At 51.4% G+C, this 23,378-nt stretch overlaps 2 protein-coding genes across 6 annotated transcripts in view; one reads left to right on the top strand and one right to left on the bottom strand.

Annotated features, from left to right (window-relative positions):
• The window catches only part of MCM3AP (minichromosome maintenance complex component 3 associated protein), a 43,783-nt gene extending 26,895 nt beyond the window's left edge, over positions 1–16,888 (bottom strand). Inside the window, exons 1-13 of the mRNA XM_029213908.1 lie at positions 16,675–16,888; positions 14,504–15,830; positions 14,035–14,258; positions 11,807–11,885; positions 11,443–11,584; positions 10,179–10,369; positions 7,746–7,885; positions 6,144–6,341; positions 5,559–5,827; positions 3,607–3,769; positions 1,574–1,734; positions 606–847; positions 124–335 (exon numbers count right to left, since the gene is read on the bottom strand). Coding sequence (XP_029069741.1) covers positions 124–335; positions 606–847; positions 1,574–1,734; positions 3,607–3,769; positions 5,559–5,827; positions 6,144–6,341; positions 7,746–7,885; positions 10,179–10,369; positions 11,443–11,584; positions 11,807–11,885; positions 14,035–14,258; positions 14,504–15,725 — 3,243 coding nt within the window. The 5' untranslated portion in view covers positions 15,726–15,830; positions 16,675–16,888. The remainder of the gene's footprint in view (positions 1–123; positions 336–605; positions 848–1,573; positions 1,735–3,606; positions 3,770–5,558; positions 5,828–6,143; positions 6,342–7,745; positions 7,886–10,178; positions 10,370–11,442; positions 11,585–11,806; positions 11,886–14,034; positions 14,259–14,503; positions 15,831–16,674) is intronic.
• A 94-nt stretch (positions 16,889–16,982) lies between these two features.
• YBEY (ybeY metalloendoribonuclease) lies at positions 16,983–21,733 on the top strand. 5 transcript variants are annotated; one of them, XM_029213910.1, is made up of 4 exons: positions 16,991–17,397; positions 18,397–18,525; positions 19,758–19,826; positions 20,865–21,733. In XM_029213910.1, exons 1-4 carry the CDS (start codon positions 17,188–17,190, stop codon positions 20,949–20,951), a joined length of 495 nt encoding a protein of 164 aa, XP_029069743.1. In that variant the 5' UTR covers positions 16,991–17,187; the 3' UTR covers positions 20,952–21,733. The 5 variants fall into 5 exon arrangements, 3 of the variants coding, with proteins under 3 accessions (XP_029069742.1, XP_029069744.1, XP_029069743.1); XR_003792290.1 differs by having other exon boundaries at positions 16,997–17,397; positions 18,397–18,926; positions 20,865–20,972; XM_029213909.1 differs by lacking the exon at positions 20,865–21,733 and having other exon boundaries at positions 16,983–17,397; positions 19,758–20,424.
• Positions 21,734–23,378: the final 1,645 nt, after the last annotated feature.

Genomic DNA, 23,378 nt, shown 5'->3' with positions numbered 1-23,378 from the left:
GTCAGAGGCATGCTGACCCCAGGGACACCCCAGGGACACAGACAGTGGTCAGACTGGACAGCAGAGGCAGCTGGATGTTCGCCCACGACGGGCCCTCAGAGCTCTGACAGGAAGGTTCCTTACCTCGTCCGAGTACACAGGCGCAGACTTTGGGGGAAGGAGCTCCAGCTGCACGGGGGGCTGCACGGGGGGCTGGAAGAGGCTGGGTGCCATGCTCAAGGGCAGTACCAGGAGTTGTGGAGGAGAAGCTGGCACAGGGGTGGGCAGGGGCTGCAGGAGGAGAGCCGGGAGGGTCTCGTCCCCCTCCGTACTGCACTCCTCTCCTCTCCCTACACCTGGAAGGAACAGGCAAACGTGGGCACCGAAGACAAGCCCTGGCCGCCCACAGTGACCCTAAGGACTGGCCACCCTCCCCAAGCTGACCGCCACAGGGCGCCTCCTGAGCCACGAGCCGGGGGGCCATGTGCGCTTCACCCGTGGGAACAAAGCACTGTGGCGCCAGGGAGCCGTTCAGGCAGCACCGAGCTGATGTCGCCGGGCCCCAGGATGAGGCCTCCTAGAGGGGAGCGCAGCTGGTGCCCTCCTGAGAGCGCAGCCTCACTCACCCGCCACGTCCAAGCCGGGTCTCTGAGTGCCCGTGGGCAGCTCCGCAGCCAGGCTGTCCCCGACGTACTTGTTCTGGGAGTTGAAGCTGCACACGGGGGTGTGACGGGGAACAGGGGGTAACGGCCCTCCATTCACGATCTCCCCAACGGACACTGTCAGCTTCCTGGTAATAAACACCGACTTCCTGGCCTTGGATAAACCCTCTGGTTCCAGGAACGAGGACCGGTTCAGCTCGACACAGCTACCCAGACCACAGAGAACCCACGGAGAGGTGTTACACAGGCGAGAGGCCACCCTTCACCTCCTCAGTGCCCTGCAGTCACTGCGTCGCCAGACGGCCATGTGGAAATGCGGGGAGGCAGCAAAGGCCGAGCCCAAGGCCCAGCCCACGGCATCCACCACTGCCAGCGTTTCCTTCTGACTCGGGAGCCACCTGGCCTCACTGTTAGCAGCCCTGGGTGCAGCAACGCTCCCCTACACGCTCCCGGCTCATCCCGTGAGGGCAGGTCTGCAGGCAGCAGACGGGGCCAGGGCTGAGGAGTCAGAGGAGGATGGGTTCAGGGAAACCCCGGATCCAGACACGACAGGCTACAGATTATGGAGCCATTTTCTGGGAGAGGGTCCAAGTCCTACCACGTTCTCAAAACTCTGACTGCAGCAGAGGAGAGGCCCTGGCCTGGCCAGAGAGGCCATCCTCAGGGACAGAACAAGGAAGGCCCCAACCTCGACCATCAGCTTCTTGAGTAACTTGGGCAAAGTCAGGAAGAGTCTGAACCCTAACCTGCTGACGAACAGCGTGTGACCTGGGGCCGTCCCCCGCGGCCCTGAGCCTCGCCTGCTCCCCTGCAGCCCAGGCAGCGGGATGTGCCTTCTCCAGGGCCTGGCACGCAGCTGGCACTTCCCAGCCTTCCCAGGGTTAAAAGGGAGAGAAGGAGAGAGGCCCGGCGGTTCGGGCCTCGGTGCTTACCCATCGGAGACGGTGAGGCCGTGGCAGCTGAGGAAGCCTGTGGCGTCCTCTCCGTCTCTGAAGAGCAGCATGCGCACCACGCCGTCCAGGGGAAAGGTGGTGGAGCGCTGAGTGCTCGCGGTGTACGCCACGTTGAGCGCTCGGAGCGCGTCCTTGCGGATCTGAGAGAAGCCAAGTCACTGAGTCGCAGAGGGTCAGGCGCTCCATGACCGCAGACGGCTCAGTCCCTCTGGAAAGCACCCTGGGTCCCAAGCTTAGCGCTCATCGGGCCGTCTGCTCAGCAGAATGCCCAGAAATGATGCAAAGCAAACAGTTTCACATACGGAAAAGGCTGGGCCATGAAGGCTTTACTTGTAAGAAAAACTAGAAAACCAACCACCCACCAGCAGGGCAGGGAGAGTACACTGTGCATCCGCCACTCAACAGAAAGCCGTACAGCTGCTGAAAATTACTGCAGAGATGATGGAATGCCATGGAAAGCGTGTGACATGAAACTGAGGAAAAGTCAGAGAGAAAGTTGCTTCGCAGCATCACACTGAGCATTTTAAACACGGGGACAGAGGGAACCATGAAGGCACAGACAGGTCAGTTTGATCCCAGGACCCCGGTGGCCCTGCCTCTCCTCTTCAGTGGGCTTCAACCACCTCAACCCGGATCTACAGTGTTACTTCAAGGCTGGCATGCACGTCCATGCTGAGTGTCCAGCAGTGGACAGACAAGACCCCTGTCCTCACGTAGCTGACGTGGCAGGAGACACCAACACTGAACAAAACGAACGTACAAAATGCACAGTGCGTTTAACGGTGACAGTGCAACAGAAAGAAGAGCTGTGGAGGAGGGCAGGGCGCGCTCTGCCTAGAAGGGGAGCCCAGCCCGGCCCTGGTGGAGGGGAGCTCTGCGCGCTTGGATAACAGCCAGCGCAAAGGCCCTGAGGCAGGCGCGTGCTGGGGGCTGGGGGGCTGGGGGTGGAGCCAGGGAAGACGGGAGAGGAGATGAGGTCCAGGAGACAATGGGCCACTGTGGGCCACTGTTAGTGAAACGCTTTGTCTTTTCTAAAGAAAAACACTTAGATTTCTGTTGAGTTTAAAATTATTAAAATGGGTACAAATGGTCGACTATCACTGGTATTTATCAACTGCACAGAGTTCCCCAAGCGGCACGTCGTTAGAAATCTTTTCATTTGTTCCAGAATTTCAGTTCTCTTGGAAACTGTCGGATCTGACAATGAGCAAACTTGCCGAAGGCTTTGCCTGGGATGTGATGGTGGGTTTAGTCACTGTTTACCGGAGGACTTGTGACCAAAGAAGAAAAATGACCTGGAGTCACAAAACCAGCCAGGCAGGTTCCTGAGATCTCCCAGGCAACCTCCTCCCCACCCGGCGGCCGCCAGGGGCTCCCAGCAACGACTCCAGGCGGCATTCTCCCGGCATTCCCCCACCACCACCCCGCCCGCCCGCAGCTACGGGACAGCACAGGGGCTGCTGTGTGAGGTGGGCGTGCAGGCTGCTCTATTATCGTCCCCGAGGGCTTCAGAAGGTGAAGACCTGACTCTGGAAATCTGAGCCCAGGAGTTCACACTCTATGCAAATCCTGAGGTTAAGAGACTGGTCTTGCCCCGTCTTCGTAACCCCAGTGCAACAAAGAGCAGGCACTTTAGATATTTACCGAAATGAATTTAGCAACATCAAGCTCACTCCAAAACTGAAGACTGGTAACACTAGTAAGGTCTAGGTCAGGGGTCTGTGCGTGCAGTTTGCTTTTCGGCTTGTTTCCATGGAAGATGACAGTTCTGAACGCAAGCTACCATTCTGAAGAGACTTCTCTCATCTGAACCAGAAGAAGAGTATCTCCCACTGCACAGCCTTTCCATCGGTGATCAACTGTGCCAACCCCATGAACAGGTAACAGCAGTATCCCCTCAGGGGCTGCTGCACGAGACTCAGCCCAGGACCCGCTGAGACGCTCCTGTCATAGAGGAGCTCTCAAATGTCACAAGTAGCAACCAGCTTTCTGTCAGTTCTGCAAGTACTCACCTGAGTAAAGTAACAGTGCAGAAGACAAGCACTCAGGTAAGAGGCCGACTGGACCAGCTTGAAAAATCGCACAAAATTGTTGCTGTTCAACGCAGCAAAAGCCTGAACAGCGAACTTCACCTCAGAGGAGTTCCTAACGGCGGGATGGAGCTGCTGCACCTCTCTGTTAGTTAAAGGGGACGAAAGGGCTTAGCGTTTGACCTTTAAGTAGACAAAATTTCCACGGAAATAGATCTGACAACAAAACAGATTTCAACTATACTGAAAAAGAAGGTCTTGGTATGGTCACATGCGCCAATATGTTCATGCTTTACCAATGTCAAAGCCACCACTCGGGCTGGACTGGTAACAAAGCTTTTCTTTAAAAAGATGATGAGGGGCTTCCCTGGTGGCGCAGCGCCAAGAATCCACCTGCCAATGCAGGGGACACGGGCTCAAGCCCTGGTCCAGGAAGATCCCACATGCCGCGGAGCAACTAAGCCCGTGCGCTACAACTACTGAGCCTGCGCTCTAGAGCCCGTGAGCCACAACTACTGAAGCCCGCGCACCCCAACTACTAAAGCCCGCGCACCTAGAGCCCATGCTCCACAACAAGAGGAGCCACCGCAGTGAGAAGCCTGCGCACCGCAACGGAGAGTAGCCCCCACTCGCCACAACTAGAGAAAGCCCGCGCGCAGCAACAAAGACCCAACGCAGCCAAAAATAAATAAATTAATTAATTTTAAAAAGATGATGAATAATAAAGTAAACAAATTGAAACAATAATTTAAGAATTGATTATCAAAGAGTTACTTTAATGCCAACTGACTGCCAGCTGTGTGTTTGAAGATGACGCCTAAGAAAGTTTAACTTTGTTTTGTTTATAAATAAACGGATTTGGGGACTTCCCTGATGGTCCAGTGGTTAGGAGTCCGCACTCTCTCTGCTGAGGGCCCGGGTTCCATCCCTGGTTGGGGAACTAAGATCCCACAAGCTGTGCAGTGTGGCCGAAAAAAAACAATTATTAATTATTCAAGAATTACTCAAGATAGGGGACAAATGCCTATCATATACGAAAAGACTACACAGCCATTTTCCCTAGTTTATCTCCAAGGCTTAATTTAAAATCAGTCACACACCTACACATTCTGCAAGCTGACAGAGTTTCAGCATAAAGAAGGGAAACTGGGGACCCAGTTTACCAGTGACAGGAATGGAAGGCTAGTGGACTCTAACATATTTCTCATATAAATGTCTCCAGACAGATCAGGCCAAGGTTTAAGATTCATTCTTAATATCCCACCCTTAGCATTTGTTTCACACAACTTTTTCCTCTCCTGTGACTTAGACCTTTTTTTTTTTTTTTTTTTTTTTTGCGGTACGCGGGCCTCTCACTGTTGTGGCCTCTCCCGTTGCGGAGCACAGGCTCCGGACGCGCAGGCTCAGCGGCCATGGCTCACGAGCCCAGCCGCTCCGCGGCATGTGGGATCTTCCCAGACTGGGGCACGAACCTGCGTCCCCTGCATCGGCAGGCGGACTCTCAACCACTGCGCCACCAGGGAAGCCCTCTGACTTAGACGTCTGACGAGGTCTGTGTGCACATGTACACGAGGCAACATGCTGGCATCTCTGATAGGGGACCCTGAGCTTTCCTGTCCTAGTTCACTCGCCTTTTCTGCTCATACAGCAGATTCCTTCCTCGTGCTCTCCCACTGACAAGGAGAACCTGTCCTCAGAAAGGACCTGGGGCCCACTCTGGATGCACTGGTGCCAGCAGGCATCCCCAGCCTTCTGCTCCCAGTGGCTCGGCTCCAGGGGCTGCACAGCCGAGCCCAGCTTTCTCACTAACATCCCAGCGTTCGACACCAGAGAAAACTCAGTGCTCCCAGCACCACTAACCCTAAGTGCTCTCTTCCTGGTTAAGCTCTGCCTTCCCCTCTGGCTTAGGCTGGCTTCTGAACTGGGAAGTTCACCTTAGGATGTCCCCCTTGTTGAGATTGAGCAGAACGTTGTAGCCCTGGAACTCCGCTTCGCTGGCACAGAACACGCCCTTGTTTCTCAGGTCTTGGTACATCTCCTTCAGACTCTGAAGGCACTTGGTCATGTTCTCATTGTTGATCTTGGCATCAAAGGAGGACATGGGCTCCTCACACATGAAGTGAGCACAGTGGATGTGAAACCGGGTGCACTTCTCAATCAGAGACACCGTCACTGGGTCACACAGGTGCTGCTGCGTGATGTCCTGGACACGAGTGAGGCGCAAGGTTACACATGCACGTGTGCTGTACGCACACACGCACACACACCTTACATACACGTTTCTCGTATACACATAGATCTCATTAACATGTTCCCATACATAAGAATCAACTATTAGAAAAATCATGCTTATTACCTGAATTTCTCAGATTTCAATTTGAAACAAAGCCCATGAAGTACATTTTAACAGGACTTTGTAATGATTTTAAGTAACAGTATTTTTTGTTACGGATGAAATGTAACTAAGTAAAATGACAAGAACTCTCACTTTCACTCTGGACTTCACAAGTGGCTGATACCTTCCGTATGCCCCGCGTGCGGTTCCACACGAAGTCGTACCAGTCCCGCAGGCTGCCCTCCTTCTGGTCCATGATCTGGGTCACCAGGTAGTCCATGGTCCTGCTGAGCACCGCCGAGGGACGCAGCTCATGCGGCAGGGGCTCCTCCTGGTCTGCTGAGGAGCGGCTGTACTCCTTCACGGCTGCCGCGTGGTCCACCTGAGGGCAGGGAATAGAGACAAGCAGCTGGGTGGCAGGTGCTAGGCCGGCCTCCCAGCTGCTGTGCCCGAAAACGGGGAAAATCACACACACACGCTTAAATAAGGTCAATACTACAGAATACAATTTTAAAATGTAAAATTTCTCTTTGAAGGTAACAATTAAAATTCAACGACAAAATAGAGAAACTTGTTTTTGGCAAACATGATAAGAAGTGAAGATAAGAGGCTATCACATCAACACACAGAGGAATTTTAGTGAAGACACACCTGCTTGGCTCCAAGCACAGAGGTGTGACAGGTAAAGGACGTTAAAGATTCTGAAAGATCTCAGCCACGCTCAAGCACCAGATTAAGTCTACACGGACCAGAAATGGAGCCGGCAGTGCGGAGGGCGAGGTGGGGCAGGGGAGCAGCAGGGCTTGGGGAAGGCCCCCAAGAGTCTGGAGCTGCATCTTCCACCTGCAAGAAGAGGCTGAAGAGGTGCGGCTGAGGGTGGAGCAGAGACGCCCAGAAGCCCAGGCCCTGGGCACCGGCTGTGAGCTGTCATCACCATCTCCTGGGGCAGGAGCGCTGGGCCTTTGCCTTGACAACTGCTGCCTAGCTGGGGACCCTGAGTCAGGCGAAGGCAGCTGTGTGAAACCAACGGCCAGGAAAGGAGCAGAAGCCCGCAAGCAAAATTAACAGCAAAAGAATCTAAAATGGTGCAGATTTCTGGGGAAACAATTGGGAACGTGCACTGACACATATTCAGGAACCTTAAGAAAGGTCACACATCTGATACAGCACTTCATGCGCAGGATCCATCAGAAGGAAGGAAGCTGAATACCTTAGAGGCATTACACACAGTATGCCCAACAGAATTCTTAATAACGCTGAAAAATCAGAAACAGCCTAATGATTGCAAAATGGGGAGTTTGGACAGAGCTACATAATCAAATAATATGACTACATTCAAAATTTTGAATGCTTATTAAGACTTTACCATAACAAAAGAAAATGCTCCTATAAAATTTTAAGTGAAAAAGATTCATACAAAATCATACCTAGAGCATCATCTCAAAAGCACAAAATATAAGCATAAAAAAGGACAGGAATAAAACTGTGAAAAGAAAAAATGGGAAAATTTTTTTTTAATTTATGAAACAAATCTGTGTCTATTTCTTTAGGGAACCATATGGTCCAGTCACCTTATGCAAGACTGCTTCCTACACACCTCACAATGCAGACAATGGAACACGACTGTTCATAGCACATCCCCACTGCCCTCTAGAAAAGTAAACACCAGACCAAATTTGGACAGAAAAGGACCAGTGCAGCCTTCCCTCCCCTGCACACGCCCCTCCACCCCAGTGATTAGTACGGCCAGCAGCCTGGCAAGCACCCTGGGGGCGTGGCGCTCTACCTGGTCAGTGCCTGGGACCACTTCAAACACGCTAAGCTGGCTCCGGGTCTCCCGCATGTATCGCTCCTTCTCGGGACACATATCCGGGCACGTCCCAACGAAAGTCCTCGCTTTGTCCAAGTCGGTCCTTTTCACCCGAGCTGAAGGCACCAAGTAAAAAGTAAGAATGCACCACACAGTTACCAGGAAGTCAGAGAAGTGCACTCTCATAATGATAAAAGGAGAAATAAAAATAAACATCAAACCACAAAGGAAAAGAAAGAAATTTTAAAAACACTGGGCCTTAGAGAAAGGAAAGCACAGCCTACCACACCAGGTGACAGGCCATCAAGGCCCACGAAGACCCTCCAGGGTTTCTCCCCTTTCCAGATGGGTCTCCAACAATCACAGACCTTCAGGGCACTCTTGGGGGCGGGGTGGGGGATGGGGCGCACACGTGGGTGTTTATGGCTCCTATAATGACCTCAATGACACACAATCATGCTACAGTATTTTTGTTAAAAGGATCAATTTGTTAAATGAAAATATTCAAAATTTGCCAGTATTCTAAAACTCTCAGTATTTCATCATGTTTTTAGTATAACAGGAATCACATAATGGAAGTTAGCTGGGTCCTGACCTAAATAAACCACTATGATGACCCACAGAATTAAATAGTTAACAAAAGTATCTTTTAAATGAAATGGAATGCAACAACCTAAAATTTAAAACATTCACATCTTATTTTTATTTTATTTATTTATTTATTTTGCAGTACGTGCGCATCTCACTGTTGTGGCCTCTCCCGCTGCGGAGCACAGGCTCCGGACGCGCAGGCCCAGCGGCCATGGCTCACGGGCGCAGCCGCTCCGCGGCATGTGGGATCCTCCCGGACCGGGGCACGAACCCGCGTCCCCTGCCTCGGCAGGCGGACTCTCAACCACTGCGCCACCAGGGAAGCCCTCTTATTTTTATTTTTAAAAAGTCCAATTTCTAGTAATAATTTTTTTTTTTGCAATACAAAAATCACATGTTAATGACATAATGTATGATGGCAGGTTTTATTACCGTGTTAAGGAGACACTGTGGTTATCCCATCACAGCTTCTCCAGAGAGGAAAATCCTACAGGGTAAACTTACTTTTGAAAAAACTTTGCAAAGAAGATGCATGTGCTGTTTTATTTGGGGTCACGGCACATATTGCTCAGTGTTAACAGGACACTTGCTTTTTGAGTAGGTTTTAAATACATTTGCGTGGTTCAACATTCCAAAGGTGCAACAATATCCAAGATGGGACGCCCCCCTGCCTTGCTCCCATCCTGACCATCAGCGAGAGCGATCCTTTCTCACCTCCATGACTTTTACACACACATAAGCAAGTACGCTTACGTATATACGGGGACACACACACTTCCCCCTTTTCTGTACACAACTGGTAGACATTTCCCACGCCTTGCTTTTTCCACTTCACAATAAATACTGATCATTTTTCCATAAAGAAACCCCAGTCTTCTTTCAGGCTATTTAGAATCCCACTGTATGGACAGTTTCCAATCTCTGTCATCACAAACAACCTTGTGAGTGAATCGTACACACGTGGTGGGGTAGTTTGTGGGACGCACTCCCGGAAGTGGAATTCTGGGTCAAAGGCGTGAGTGTCCCCAAGCCTGAAGACACTGCCAACTTGTCTCCCCGGGAGCAGCCTGCCCAAGGATGCAGCGCTGGGGCCCAATGGGGAGATGCCGCCCTAGCGGGTGTGGTTTGCATCTCTCAATCTCTCGATGCTGTGTGACGGGCCAAGGGCATCTGCATCTTCCCATTTCTATTTTCCATGTTTAAGAGCCAACCCTTTCTTTCTTTCTGCCACACCCAGCGGCTTGCGGGATCTTAGTTCCCCGACCAGGGACTGAACCCAGGCCCTCAGCAGTGAAAGCAGCGAGTCCTAACCACTGGACCACCAGGGAAGTCCCAAGAGCTCTTGACACTTCCTTTTCTGAACCTCTCAGACCTTACTCGTCTTTCTACTGGATTTGGTCTTTTTCATACTGACTCTACAGGACTTTCTGTACCTGGGAAATCAGCCCTTTGTCTGTGATGAGCTACAGATTTTTCCCCTGGATTGACATCTTTTATTTGTGTAGTTTTATTTGTGGTGATTTCTGTTAAATAGGAAGTTTTTATTTTTTTAATGTGTGCTTTCTCAATATCTAAAAACTGCCCTTTTAAATTATTTAATCTAGCGTGGATCAATGGTTTGTTGCCTTTCTTCCGAAAACAAAATTACATTACAAACACATCTGCACTACCTCCATGTCTACAGTCACGGCCTCAGGAGACTAGAAAGCAACAGAGATCATACGTGCAGACTCAACGGCAGTGGAGCCCACAGACGGAAGTCACCCCTTCCCTCATGGCTCCCGAGAAGACCACCTCAGCCGAGTCGCAGCCCCGTACCTTGCCGCATGACTCTGTCCCTCTGGTCAAGCAGGCGGTACTTCTCCTCGGATGTCTCAGCCACAGTACCTATCAGGGCACTGAGAGACGACACACACAGCCCAAGACCCTCGGAGCCCTCGGAGCCCTCGTCAAACGGGTCTCCCTCAAACTGAGGGGGCTTCAGAAGACTCGGCTTCTTCACTGGAGAGCTACAAGGAAGATGACATGCTAAGAGCTGTGTGTCCATCAGGCATTCGGGTCATTTCCACATCCGAACACTTCCCTTATCCTCCAAGATACCCTGCTCCTCTACAGCTGGGAAGGCCAGCGCTGAAGAGAGGCCGCCTTGACGACACTGGCGATGACGTGAAGGCATTACTCATACTGCGCGTAATTCGTGTTCTTCAAAAGTGAGATGTGCCCATTTAAACAGCTGAAATGAATTATCTGTAGACTTCTATCTCAAAGAAATGAAACTAACAGTGGAATAAAAGAACGTTTTAACGCCATGAGAAAATACCATGCCTACACGTTTTCATACACAGCTCCCCTTCAGTAGAAGGATGTACTAAAAAGAACCGGGCGTTCTCTGTCAGCTTCCCCATGTTCTAGCTGGCTTTCAACATTCCATGAACTTGAATGTCAAAGAAGATGTAAGGAAAGGAAAAAACAAAAGCAAATCCGCAACTAAACCGGTGACTGCAAAACGTGAGGGAAACTATGCATTGACCAAAATATGTGAAGAAGGATTGAACAGAAGCAGGCCTGATGTGAAAGGAAGGTGAGGTCACACGGGAGTCTGAGGCCAGGAGCCAAGGGGAGGGAGGGAGGGAGGAGCCTTCGGGAACAGAGATTCCACACACACGGGGAGGTCTCTGAAGTGCACACCGAGCGCCAGACCTGGCCTGAGAGCTGCACACGGCTGCACAGTTATAACAATTGCTAGAAGCGATTATTAGGAACACGTGGTTTACAGCCAATTAGACGTTTTAAGGGGAAAAGTGATCACCTATACACGTATACGTCAGACGGGCTGACAACAGCGACTGCCTGGGCTGTGGGACTGAGGGAGGTGAGGCGCCCGGGCCTTTCCAGGGCCGCCTCCCTCTTCCCCTTCCGCAGGCCCTCTTCCCACCCTTCAGCCCCTACTTAGGTGCCAGCATATCACCCGCTTCCCTTTCATGCTGTCATGATGGCTATGAAATCCCTCCTGTTTAGTGACAGTAGAAGTCACAGAACCCACTTGCCCTGTAAAACAGGCATTCGGAAGGACCAGCCGCACCTTTTATTCAGGCTGCCAGCTGCAGCCCTGGCCATGGGCTTGCCAAGAGGGGAGTGCTGAAAGGGTGTGTCCTCGGTGCCCGGGCCAGCTTCACCGTCACCTGGCTGCTTCTCCTTGAGGGAAAAGGGTTTCTTGTTGGGACCTGAGGACACAAGAGTCAGAACAGAGTTTATGATATCACAAGTCACTCGACACTGGACTTTACTTTTTCTTGAAAAAGTAATATTGTAATTGTGACAGGATGTTACAAAGGATCCCAAGGAAATATTACAAGGCAGCCCCACCCCACCCCCACCCCACTCAAAGCTCGAAGGCCTTGCACACAAAGCAGCAGAGACTGTGCAAAGATCAACTGAAAACTCACTTGTTTTTTTCTTGTGCCAGAAGATGGCCATATCCTTATGCAAACCTTTCCCCTTCTTCCTAGCCAGGGCTGCAGATGCCTGGAAAACAGTCCACAACACAAAGTACGAGGACATCAGGAGGCCAAAGGAAATGAAGCTCTCAAATGCAATTAGCAGAATTCTATGCAGCGGAGCTACACCTCTGCCAGCCACATGTTCTGACCACACCATCTGCCTTCAGCCCCGGCAGCCACAGCCCTCACCTACCTTGCCTGTCTCACAAGCATGTATTTGCCCTTCTCCTTTTCGAAATTCATCACTTTACCATGATAGAACCCATAAACTTGGCCTTACTGGCATTTGGTGAGATGAGTCTCACCAGCTGACTTACTGTACGGGAACAGAAAGACAGCCAAGTCACTTAAACCCAAAAGGAAGCTGCAGAATGACACCCACGGGGTACAATTTATCATAAAATATACATACACAAAACCAACTATATGTTAGTATACCTATAGATGTACCTATGAAAATGTTTAGGAAAACACTCACCACGCTAGATACTGGTGCTTGCTCTAACGGGAGAGATGGGGGTGATGAAGGACCTCAACTTTCCATTATCAATGAACCGCTTACAATGACAATGTATTTATATATTTTATTTTTTACGTACTTTTTTAGGGTTCAGCTGGAAGAAAAAGCACATTGCAATAGCTAAAAAATAACTTTTAAAAAATGAGGATTGCTGTACGACCCTGCAATTCCACTCCTAAGTATATACCCAACAGAATTGAAAGCAGGGTCTTGAAGAGATATTTGCACACCATATTCATGGAGGCATTATTCGCAATACACAAAAGATGGAAACAACCCACGTCCGTGGACAGATGAATAGATAAACAAAATATGGTAGCATACAATGGAATAAAAGAATGAAATACAACCACGTGAATGAACCTTGAAGACATTATGCTAAGTGAAATAAGCCAGACACAAAAGGACAAATATTGCATGATTCCACTTATCTGAAGTATCTAGAACAGGCAAATTCATAGAGCTAGAAAGTAGATGAGAGGTCACCAGGGGCTGGGAGAAGGAAGGAATGGGGAGTTACTGCTTAATGGTTACAGAGTTTCTGTTTCAGAGGATGAAAAAGTTCTGGAACTAGACAATGTAATGGCTGTATAACACTGTGAACGTAATTAATGCTGCTAAATTGAAAAAACAAAATCAACAGAAGGGAATAAATGGCAAACCCCCTAAAACTGCACATTTTTTTGGCACAGAACTTCCACTCTCAGGAATTTAAACAAAGGATATATTCAGAAACATATGCACAAAAATGTCCACAAACAGAAAGTTAGCCAAGTAGGTAAACAGGATAGAATGCCATGTAGCACTTAACAACCCCATTCTCATCTACACTGTTCATGGATTTCAGAAGCTACTAAAGATTACCACGTGAAGAGGTTACCAAACGGTATATGTGGTTGTGACCCCATTTGCGTAAAAACAACGTGACTATATATTTACAAAGACGTCTACCATGATCTTCGTAGTTGATATCTTAGAGGATAGAACTATGGGTGATTTTGTGCCCCCTGCCATAGGACTTTCTGGGTTTTTTCCCTATGTTGACAGGTAATACTTCTATCATTTAAAAAAGTATGAAAACATGCTTTGTAAATTTTTATAGAACATAATTTTTCCCCACAAGAATATTCAGAAAAAAATAACAAGATATATAAAGCTACATAGCGTGAGCAGCTCATGTAAGTGTGCACCCTACAACCAATGTGTTATGCGCATATGTGCACATACACAAATTTAAAGTCAAGGTATATAAGCGATTAACAGCAGTTCTCCCTGGAGGATGGGATTACAAGAAGATTTTACCTTTTCTGCATTGCTCTGAACGTTTACAGTGATCATGTACTATAACCACATAAAACAAAATCAAAAACAAAACAAGAAAACTCAAGCCTGAAAAAGTGCTATGTGGTTACAGGGACACTCCCACGTGACCTCGCGGGAATCATTCGCCCAGCATTTCTGAACACCGCACTCAGTGGGGACTGCAAGCTTCTCCCAAATGACTCTAACTTATGAAATAGATAGTGCTATTCCAGTCTCTCCAAGTTAAGACATTAGAGTACTTTTCTAAATTCTAGCAAGCAAATAACTGATAGATTTTAAAAAACAGGTTTTAAAGTGACAAAGTTCACTTTAACTTTGTCGGAGTACTCACATGATCAAAAAAATACACCACTGCAAGCTTTTTGCTGCGCCTGGTATAGATGCGCTGCACTTTAGCAATTTTGCCAAAGTGGTTCTCCAGAGTGGTTCTGTCATTGAGATAGTCAGGGATGTTCTTGCACTGGATCGCTGTGATTTCAGCAGGAGACAAGCCCCCAAGACTGTCTGTGCTCTCACTTCTTTTACTCTGACAGCCAGGAGTTCCTCTTAGAGAATCTAGGGGATCACAGAACGGGGACAGAAATGTATCAGATGCAATGTTTTCAAACAGTAGGAGGCATCAACCAGGTAAGAGCAAAGGAAATTTTCATGGATGTAAGACCTGCTCTGAGATCCTATGGTATGTTAGGATCCCTAATGTTTACAGGGGGTTTACTACGAAATTCAAACTAACATCCAGGGAAATTTACCAAGAACTTGCCAGCAGAATTTACCGTACTTTGTACATTTTTAGAACGCACCTTCTTTTTTATCTCTACTTTCAGTTTCTTCCTCTTTATTCACACCTGGAAGCCGGGAAGGTGCCAGGACAGACTGACTGCCTCCTGGGACGGCCAAGTGGTCATTTTCCCCAGACTCGGCACAGCCAGTTTCCTTTTTAGATTCCTTGTTGCCCAGACGACCTACTTCTTTATTGCTTTTGAAGACATCCTGTATTGTCCGACCGAACAAAGTGCCTCCCCGGGGTCGATTCAAGCGGACGGGTCGTTTATCTGGAGGATGATCGCCCCTCAGCAGAGGGTCCAAATCTTCTGCTGCATCATGACCGTGCCTCCTTGGGGACCGGTCCTGGTCCTCCTTCCTTTTCAGTCCTTTCATGAGGCTGGGAAGTGGCTCCATTTGGGAAACAGCTTCTTCGCATCCTTGTCTGACACCTGTTTTGCTAACTGGGAAGGGTTCACCCAAGGACCCTGAAGAAGATATGGGGAAGCTAGTAAAGCCACTATTAGAACTTGCAAACAGTGCTTTTGGGCCTCTCTTCTCTTCCTCCACAGTCTGACTTGACAAAGCAGAAGTAAAGGCAGATGACGAAGAATTATTATTACCTGGTTTTGAAAAGGTAAAATTTGAATTGGTGGCTGAACTACTTGTCACCTGAGAAAAACAAAATGGGGCCAGTGCCCCATGTCCACTACTGACTGGGTGGGAAAATGTAAAAAGTCCAGAAGTAATTTGGTTCTGAGTTTTCGCTGGATCGGATTCAGCCCCCAATATTGGTCTGAACACTGAATTCTCCAGAGGTTTAAAGCTAAATTCTGTTTTCCCAAAACCAGAGCTTGCTATTTCTCCAGTCTCTGGTCCAAAAGTAGAAGTACTTGGGAATGCTACAAGGTTGGGTGATTTAAAACTAAATCCTGGGTTTCCAGGCACAGATGAACTTGAAGACCCAGAGGTAGCTACAAAGGCCGGAATGTGTTCAAGTCCAGAAAAGAGTCCAACATTTGAGGTTTGGGAGAATCCTAATGTTTGCACTGAAGAAGAAGGACTTTGTCCAGAAGATGCTGGAAAGCTGGACACCTGTGAAAATCCTGGGCTCTTCCCGGATAATGTATTGTTTTGTCCAAAAAGAGAGGGCTGACCAAACCGAAATGGTGGCTTAGCTTGAAACGTCCCTATGGAACCACTGGAAGATGGTGGAAAAGCACTAGGCTGCTGCCCACTGAAAGGATTAGCTGGATTCATCTTCTGATCCAATTACTGGAAGGTAATAAATACGCGCAGAAAAGTAGTCCCCTTCCTCAAACGATCTGTTCAGCTAGGGAGCCCCCCCCCCATCTTCACAATACGCTGAAAGACAAAAATTCAGACCATCACAGCTATGCAGTGCTGGAAGACTAAAAAAAGAAATTTTAATCACATGTCAGGTAAAGCAAAGGGCTAAGTATTCTTATTTTCTGAGAGCCAACTGGTGGGGCTGTTTTGTTTTGGTTTGGTTTCGAGCGCGGGGCAGAAGTTGGTACAAATAAATTACTTTGTTACGGAGCTTTAAAGCATGATCGTCTAAAACTAAAAACAAAAATTCAAAACATTTTACTGAATCGGTAAATTCACGGTAAAACCTCAAATAACAATATGAAAATACATGCCGTTACTCTTTTCAACTTAAAGACAGGAGGTTTCTGACGTCTTTCAATCTCGACAGCCAGAGAATTAGAATGCAACACTGTTAAAACATTAGTGTTTCAGTGTTTCCTCCCGTCTAATTTTTCTCCGAGTAACCAGAGCACCAAATACTCTTTCCAGACAAAGAAATAATTTGCGTTTTTACACGCGGGCGATTACCCCCAGGAGCTGGCTTGAAGAACAAGAGTGCTCACGCAGAGAGGCTGCCCCACCCCAGACCGCCGAGGGACAGGGGCACCGGTGCAGCGCAAGCCAAACCTCGGGCGGCGCGGTGCGTGGCCCCGCACCCGCTGCGTTCCCCCCCGCGCCCCCAGTGCCCTCCCGGCGCCCCTGGCCCCCCCCCCCGTCAGCGACACGGGCGCGGCGGCGGGAAAGGGGGAGACCTCCGCCCGCCCGGGCCCCGCGCCGCGCTCAACGTCCGGCTCAGGGACGCCGCCAACCGCCGTCCCACGGCCCCTTGGCGCCGGGCTGGAGCCGCCCGCAAGGACCGCGACAGCCAGAGACTCACCGTTTCACTGCGCGCAGCGAGCAGAAAGCTACGCGGCCCCACTTCCGGTCCGTCCCGCGCCTGGGCCCCGACGCGCTCGGATTCCGCTTTCTGGCCGGGCGGCGGCGGCGGAGCTTCTGGTACGCGGCGTCCAGGCCCAGGCCCGCCGGCTTCCGCCCGGCAAGTTCCTCCTCCCCAAAGAGGGGCGGCGGGCGTTCCCCGCGGGCGGCCCGGAGCCGACGGGGCGCTCTCCGCCCCGCCCCCACTGTGCACTCCTTCACCGTTGGGCCCTTCCTCCCCGCTGCCCCGGTTTCCTAGTGGCTGTTGACGTCTGTCTGGCGCGCCTGACTCCACGGCGTGTACACGTCCTTCCGTGTTATGGCTTCCTTATGGTGAAAGGCACATTCCATGACGTTTTTCAACGAATTCCACCAAACAAGATGAATTGAGCGTGTGCGCGCGGGTGTTTCTACAGAATTTAGGATGGCTTTCTGATTCGTCTGCCTTTTCTAGGGCGCAGTGGCTCCGGCCGCGATGAGCTTGGTTGTGAGGAACCTGCAGCGGGCGGTGCCCCTGAGGCGGGCGCGGCTCCGCGAGAAGGTGCAGGCGGTGCGGAGAGCCCTGGGGGTGCAGAGGTTCGACCTGGGGGTCGTCTGTGTCGACAACAGAAAGATTCAGCAGATTAATAGAATCTACAGAGACAAAAATACCCCAACAGATGTGCTTTCCTTTCCATTTTACGAGGTAAAAGCTGTTTTCCTGTTCCTGTCTGGCCTACCTTCCTCTGTAAATCCCTGTTAATTATACCACAGACACGATTTTAAGTTTTACTTTGAAAAATTTCAAATACACACAAAATGAGAGAGTACCGTGTGACCATCCCCTATTGATCAGATCCTACCGCTGGAGGAGGGGAGGTGATTGCCCCCCGACCCCACATTCTGTATCAGTGAATTAAAGAGAAAGTGCTTCTGCGGTTTTAAGTGTGACTCAATAATGCATATGTATAGATGGAAAACTTTTAAATAACTCTGAGAATAAAAGGACAGAATTGGGTGACTATTTTAAACAAATCCGTGATATCTATCAGGTCACTACCTATGTTATGTGAATGATCGATCCGAGGCTCCCCACACTGTTCGTAACAGCATAAATTGAGGCAGCCCTTTCGGGAGGCAATCTGGCAGATTTCTTGAAGTAAATCTTGATTACTGTTTAATCCGCTAGTGTCACACCTAAGGAAATAAATGGGAAGAAAATAAAATGTTCAATGTGTAACATAAAAATGTATTAAAGTATCTACTTATCATCCTTCCTGATAGGAAGTAAAAATATTAACACCCTAAATATCAAGCCGTAGGTGACTGGCTTAGTGTGAACAGGCCTCAACTGAATGGACTGGTCTTTATGGTCTTTATGTGGGAAAATGAGAAAGATTATTTGTTTAGGACAAAACAACAACTGGAAAAAACAGAAATGTAAGCTTGTATCGATGTGGTGATTTAGCTCCATAGAAGTTAGGGAGCTGGGTGGTTGTGCCTTAGGAAGGATGAAAGAAATGGAAGGTTCATTTGACAGGGTGGGAACATCTTCAGTCAGTCGTGTGCAGTGTCTCTGCCACAGTTCGCAACTTGTCTGCCTTGGGACTGGCGGCACAGGGTCTTTCGGGGTGAAATCTGTAGGCCTGTGGTCGGTTAGTGTTGTGAGGTCGAGTTCTCCAAATGTGTGTTTCCTCATTTTCAGAACCTGAAAGCAGGGGACATTCCGCAGCCTGAGTTTCCAGACGACTATAATTTGGGAGACATCTTCCTGGGAGTGGAGTATATCTTCCAGCACTGCAAAGAGAACGAGGATTACTATGACATCCTGACTGTAAGTGCTGAAATGACAGATCCTGATTGGCAAAGCAAAGGCTGATGTCCTCCATCCAGGCCATGAGAAGAGGTGGAGGCGACACGGGCATACACACCATCGTCCTCATGTAGGACAGAGGTTACTGGGGGAGACCCACAGGCAGGGGCAGCGCCCTCTCACCACCCCTCAGAGAGGAGAGCCTGGGCCGTGGGGTCTGCGTGCCCCATGGCACCGCTGGGTGAGGGGAGAGGACAGGGCGCATCTACGTGGATAACTGAAGGGGGAGCCCCAAAAGCGGCTTTGTTCTTAGCTTCACCTCTGGAGATCAGCAGGCTGTGCTGAGCCAGCTCGGACCTGCTGCGTGAGCTTCTTACCGAACTTTCCAAAGCAGGCAAGATTCTGGCCTCCAGGACCTTCAGGTCTGTCTCCTCAGCTTGATGCCACGAAGGGCGGTGGGAGTGTTCTGGAAAGTGATGTGTGATTGAGTCGTGTTTTAACGTTCCTGTGGATTCAGTTGAGGTGTTTTCCTTTGGCCGAACAGCCACACCCTGAATTATCATCTTTGGGGAGCCTAGTGCTTCCGAGGCTTGAAGCAGAGCTTAGAGCTTCCCAGCAAGACGCGCTGTGCTCAGGCGTCAGGGTGCTGCCAGGAGGAGGGTGTGCTTTCTCCCTGGGAGTTGGGGCAACTGCAGCATAGACAGGACTAGTCAGCACAGGTCTCAGCTCTGGGATCTCTGTGGCCAGCAGCTGTGCACCCCTGGGGGCTCTGGGCTGGGGGGCAGTTGTGGACCTCTTCCACTCCCCCACACCTCCTGAGGATTCTCTTGCCCCCAGCGGAGGGCCAGCCCACACTCCTAGGGCCCTCATCCCCCGGCACAGGGCCAGGCCAAGCCACTGTCCTCCCAGCTGGTGCCCAGGTGCACGTTGGCACCTTCTAACAGCCCGGGGTACCTTCCCCCTTCCCCTGCCCTGGTCCTCCGTGTCTCCACAGCTACCCACCCGTCTGCCCCTTCCCCACCCCAGAGGAGGTCCTGATCTCCACATCCTGCCATGGGCCAGGCCTACTGCCACTCCCCAGACCCCACCCCTGTGACCTCACCACCTGCCTACAGCCCTGCCTGGGCCCGGAGGAAGCTTCCTAACCTCCCACCAGGCATCCACTGAGCTCTCCCTGACTTCCTGCCCCTCCTCCCTGGCTCATGGCTTGGTCCTGACCACCCCCTGAGGCAGCTTCTTAATTGTTCTGACAGGTGACTGCCACCCACGGGCTCTGTCACCTGCTGGGCTTCACACACAGCACGGAGGCCGAGTGGCAGAAGGTAGGAGCCATCCCCTGTCCCCAGCACACACACGGGGGGCATTGCAGCCCGAGGCCCCAGGAGCCGGGGCTGCACCACCTGCCCCTTGCAGTCAAGTGTGAAAACCAAATGGAGAAGCGCAGTGAAATAAAGAACTTATTATGCCTGCTTTATAAAAAAGACAGTGTTTGTCTTAAATATTGGACGCTCTAAATGCTGTTAACTGCATTGTTTATTCACTGTTGAAAGAAAGGTCTGAGGAGAGACACTACATTCCATAAATTCTATAAAATTCAAACGGCTTAAAGTTAAAAAACCTTTACAAGAGCCAGTGTGATGGTATTTGTCAGTGGAAACGGGATTTAGAGCGTGCGGGTGTCTGATCCAGACCTGTTAGGTAAAGTTCTGTTTCCTGGAAGGCTGCCAGTGTTTACTCTGTCTGTGAAGGTCTGTGTTGGTAGATGCACCGTATTGTGTTTTATTAACTCGAATTACATTCGTAATCAGATGGGTTCCCTGAACAGCACAGAAGAAAAGCATTTTTTCCTTAACGAGGTAGTCTCCGGGCAGTGGGCCTCTCCCCGGCCTTCCTAGGCTGCTGGGTCCACACGGGCCACACCCTGGCTCCCCCCCACGCCCCCGCCCAGCCCTGCTGTGGCCGCCTGGCTCCCCTGCTCAGCCCCACTGCTCCCCACACGCAGGCAGCATCTCAGGAAAGCCTCCAGCGCGCTTCCCACCGGCCTGCCCTTTCCCCGGGGGGCCGTCCTCACCCCCGCTCCGTGCTTTCAGGGCCAGGCCACCCAGTCTGGCCCCTTCTCCTGCGACCCAGGCAGGCGCTCCTCTTCATGCACAGACCACCGCCCCAGCACCTGTTCCCAGCCCCCTGCTGGCTGCAGGGCTCACCCACCACCGGGCAGCACGTCGGTGCTCCCTGTGCCCTGGGACCGTGGCCTGCCTTGGGCTGTGTGGGAGGCCCCGGGCCTCGGGGAGGGAACCCCAGGGCCCGAGGAGGCCAGGCCTCTGGGCCAATCTGGACCTGTTTCTGCCCCTTTCTTTCAGATGTACCAGAAGGAGAAGCAGGTTCTTGAGGAGCTGAGCAGGCACACAGGGACCAGGCTTCAGCCCCTGAGCAGGGACCTCTTCTGACCGAAGTGCCACCGTGTGGAGGGAAAGTGGATACCCGCCCCCGGGCCCCAGGAATCAGGGCTCCCCGCGCGGAGGTCCCTGCTGGCCACTGCTGTCCTGTGGGGCTGCACAAGTGCCAGCCCTAGCAGGCGCTGAATTCCACGAGTGGAATTTGCCTCTTAAAACATGAGAGAAGGGCTCCCCTGGTGGCGCAGTGGTTGAGAGTCTGCCTGCCGATGCAGGGGACGCGGGTTCGTGCCCCGGTCCGGGAGGATCCCACATGCCGCGGAGCGGCTGGGCCCGTGAGCCATGGCCGCTGGGCCTGCGCGTCCGGAGCCTGTGCTCCACTACGGGAGAGGCCACAGCAGTGAGAGGCCCGCGTACCACAAAAAACAAAAACAAAAAACGCGAGAGAGATTTCCACTCATTTCTTTGTTCAGGACACAGTAGGTGTGTTATTTTCAGTGTTGCAAATAAAATAGTTCCAAGTGCACAGGATGCAGAGGTGGGGCGTGTTGGCCGCCTCCTCCCTGGGGCTCTGCCTTTGACAGAGAGGCATCTCCCAAGTCTGCATCCCTTCAGGACAAATCAAGCAGCCCAGGTGGGCCTGCCCCCACTTCCCGTTGGAATCCTGCTGGATTCGGTCCCATCCAGTTCTCAGGAGCGCTGGGGCCTGGAGCCTTTGCTTGGTGCCTCTGCAAGGTGAGGGACAAGGCTGACCCTCGAGGTGGCCGCAGGGCCAGGCCTACCCCCCGCAGGACACCCTCAGCCCGCCTCCTGCCGTCACCCACCCCTACCCATCGGTCGCGGTCAGGCAGTTGCTCACAGACTGTGCTCGAGTCCTTTGCCGTGGCCCCGGCGTGGCAGAGCCCCGACTGCCACGTCCCATCCTCCTGTAGGAAAGCCTCCCTCCTGTCAGTATGTCCTGCCGTGTGAATATGAAAATAAACCCAGGAGTTTACCCCAGAGCTTTATCCAGAGCTGTGCACAAGCTTCGGGCATCACGGGTGGGAGCAGATCTGGAAGGGGCGGGCGCCGAGCCAACCCGGGGCCTCCAAGCACTGACCACAGTGCCACAGACCCTCCAAGGAGCTCTGAACTGGTCATGGCGATAAAACACAGCCTCTCGGAGACCCTGAAACCCCAAGTACTATGATTCTAAGAATTTGTTTCTCCCATAAATCGATTTCAGAAACATGAAAACGTGTTTCCCACTGGATTTGTGTCCTGAGCCTGGACTTTCCCTGGCTCTTGGGAACACGGGCCCTGTCATGTTCCTGAATCATTGGCCACGTGACCTATTTGTCGTCAGTTAAGCTCGTTCTCGGTTTAAAGTCTAACATGGCAAAGACCAAAGCTAACCCCACAAAGCTCTCCCCAGGCCTTTTTAAGGGACTGAAGGGGTCCTGAGACCCACTGGTCCTATCAGCGAGTATTTGGAGGTCCCCACCTGCCACTGGAGCTGACCCTTCAGAACCTCTGGCCAAGTCCGGAACACAGGCAGGTTTTCTCCTGGGCACAGGCCTGAGCAAAATTGCTGGGAGCTGGAGGCGGGAGGTCCAGCTGTATAGCTGATGCCTATGAGTGTTTCCCCAGGGCTGGGTGGTTTGTCCCCGCCAGCAGCCGTAGTAGTGGCCCCCAGGTCCTGCTACCTGGTGTCAGGTACCGAGCGACCTGCGTGTGCCCTGACCCTCTGCTTGGATGGTGTCCACGTGTGCACTGTGGCCATCCTGCGTTTCTCTTGTCACCAGTGACCCTCTCCATCGGCATCCCCTCCACCAGAAGGGTGACTGGTCAGGTCTTATTGCCCATTCTCTACTGGTTTTTCTTTTTTCTTATTAATTCTGGGGTGTTTTTATATATGGTTGAAAACATGCCTTGAATTTTAGTACAGAATACGACCTGAATCTGAGAGAAGGCCACCCCACGGTCTGTCAGCAGCCGTGCCATCTGCCCACCCCGCCCGGGCACGTGCTGTCACATCCCAGAGCTTCCTGCAAACCCAGCATTGCCAGAGCAGGGCTCCTGCTCTGGGTGTCGCCGGCATCCCCAGCCCTTTACTGTCCTAGGTGTGTTCTAGATTCAGCTCCCAAGGCCGTGACGCCCTGGAGGTGCCGTGCCAGGTCCGCAGGCCGCTGAGCACGTGCAGCGCCTCTCGCTTCGTGTCCTCGACATCTTGCTGAGGGGACCCCCGCCAGCAGCCCCGCCACGGTGCCAGGCATAGCTGGTCAAAGGACGTTTTCTCACAACACTTGCCGCTAAGTGCCTGGAGCCAGTGCAGCCCCCACAGGCGGAGGTCAGGCCCACAAGACTGCCCCCCACTCTAGCCCAGGGGACCCACTGTCCAACGCCGCCAGAAGCCAGGGCTTCCCACAGCCCCCACCTCTGGTTCAGTAATTTGCTAGAATGGCCCACAGAACTCAGGGAGACACGGGTTTCTTACAAGGG

This window comes from Monodon monoceros, unplaced genomic scaffold, assembly GCF_005190385.1.
Source record: "Monodon monoceros isolate NGI ecotype Baffin Bay Population unplaced genomic scaffold, NGI_Narwhal_1 Super_Scaffold_11, whole genome shotgun sequence".
Classification (NCBI taxonomy): domain Eukaryota; kingdom Metazoa; phylum Chordata; class Mammalia; order Artiodactyla; family Monodontidae; genus Monodon; species Monodon monoceros.
Note: the sequence above shows the minus strand (reverse complement) of the source record. Positions and strands in the feature narration are given on the sequence as shown.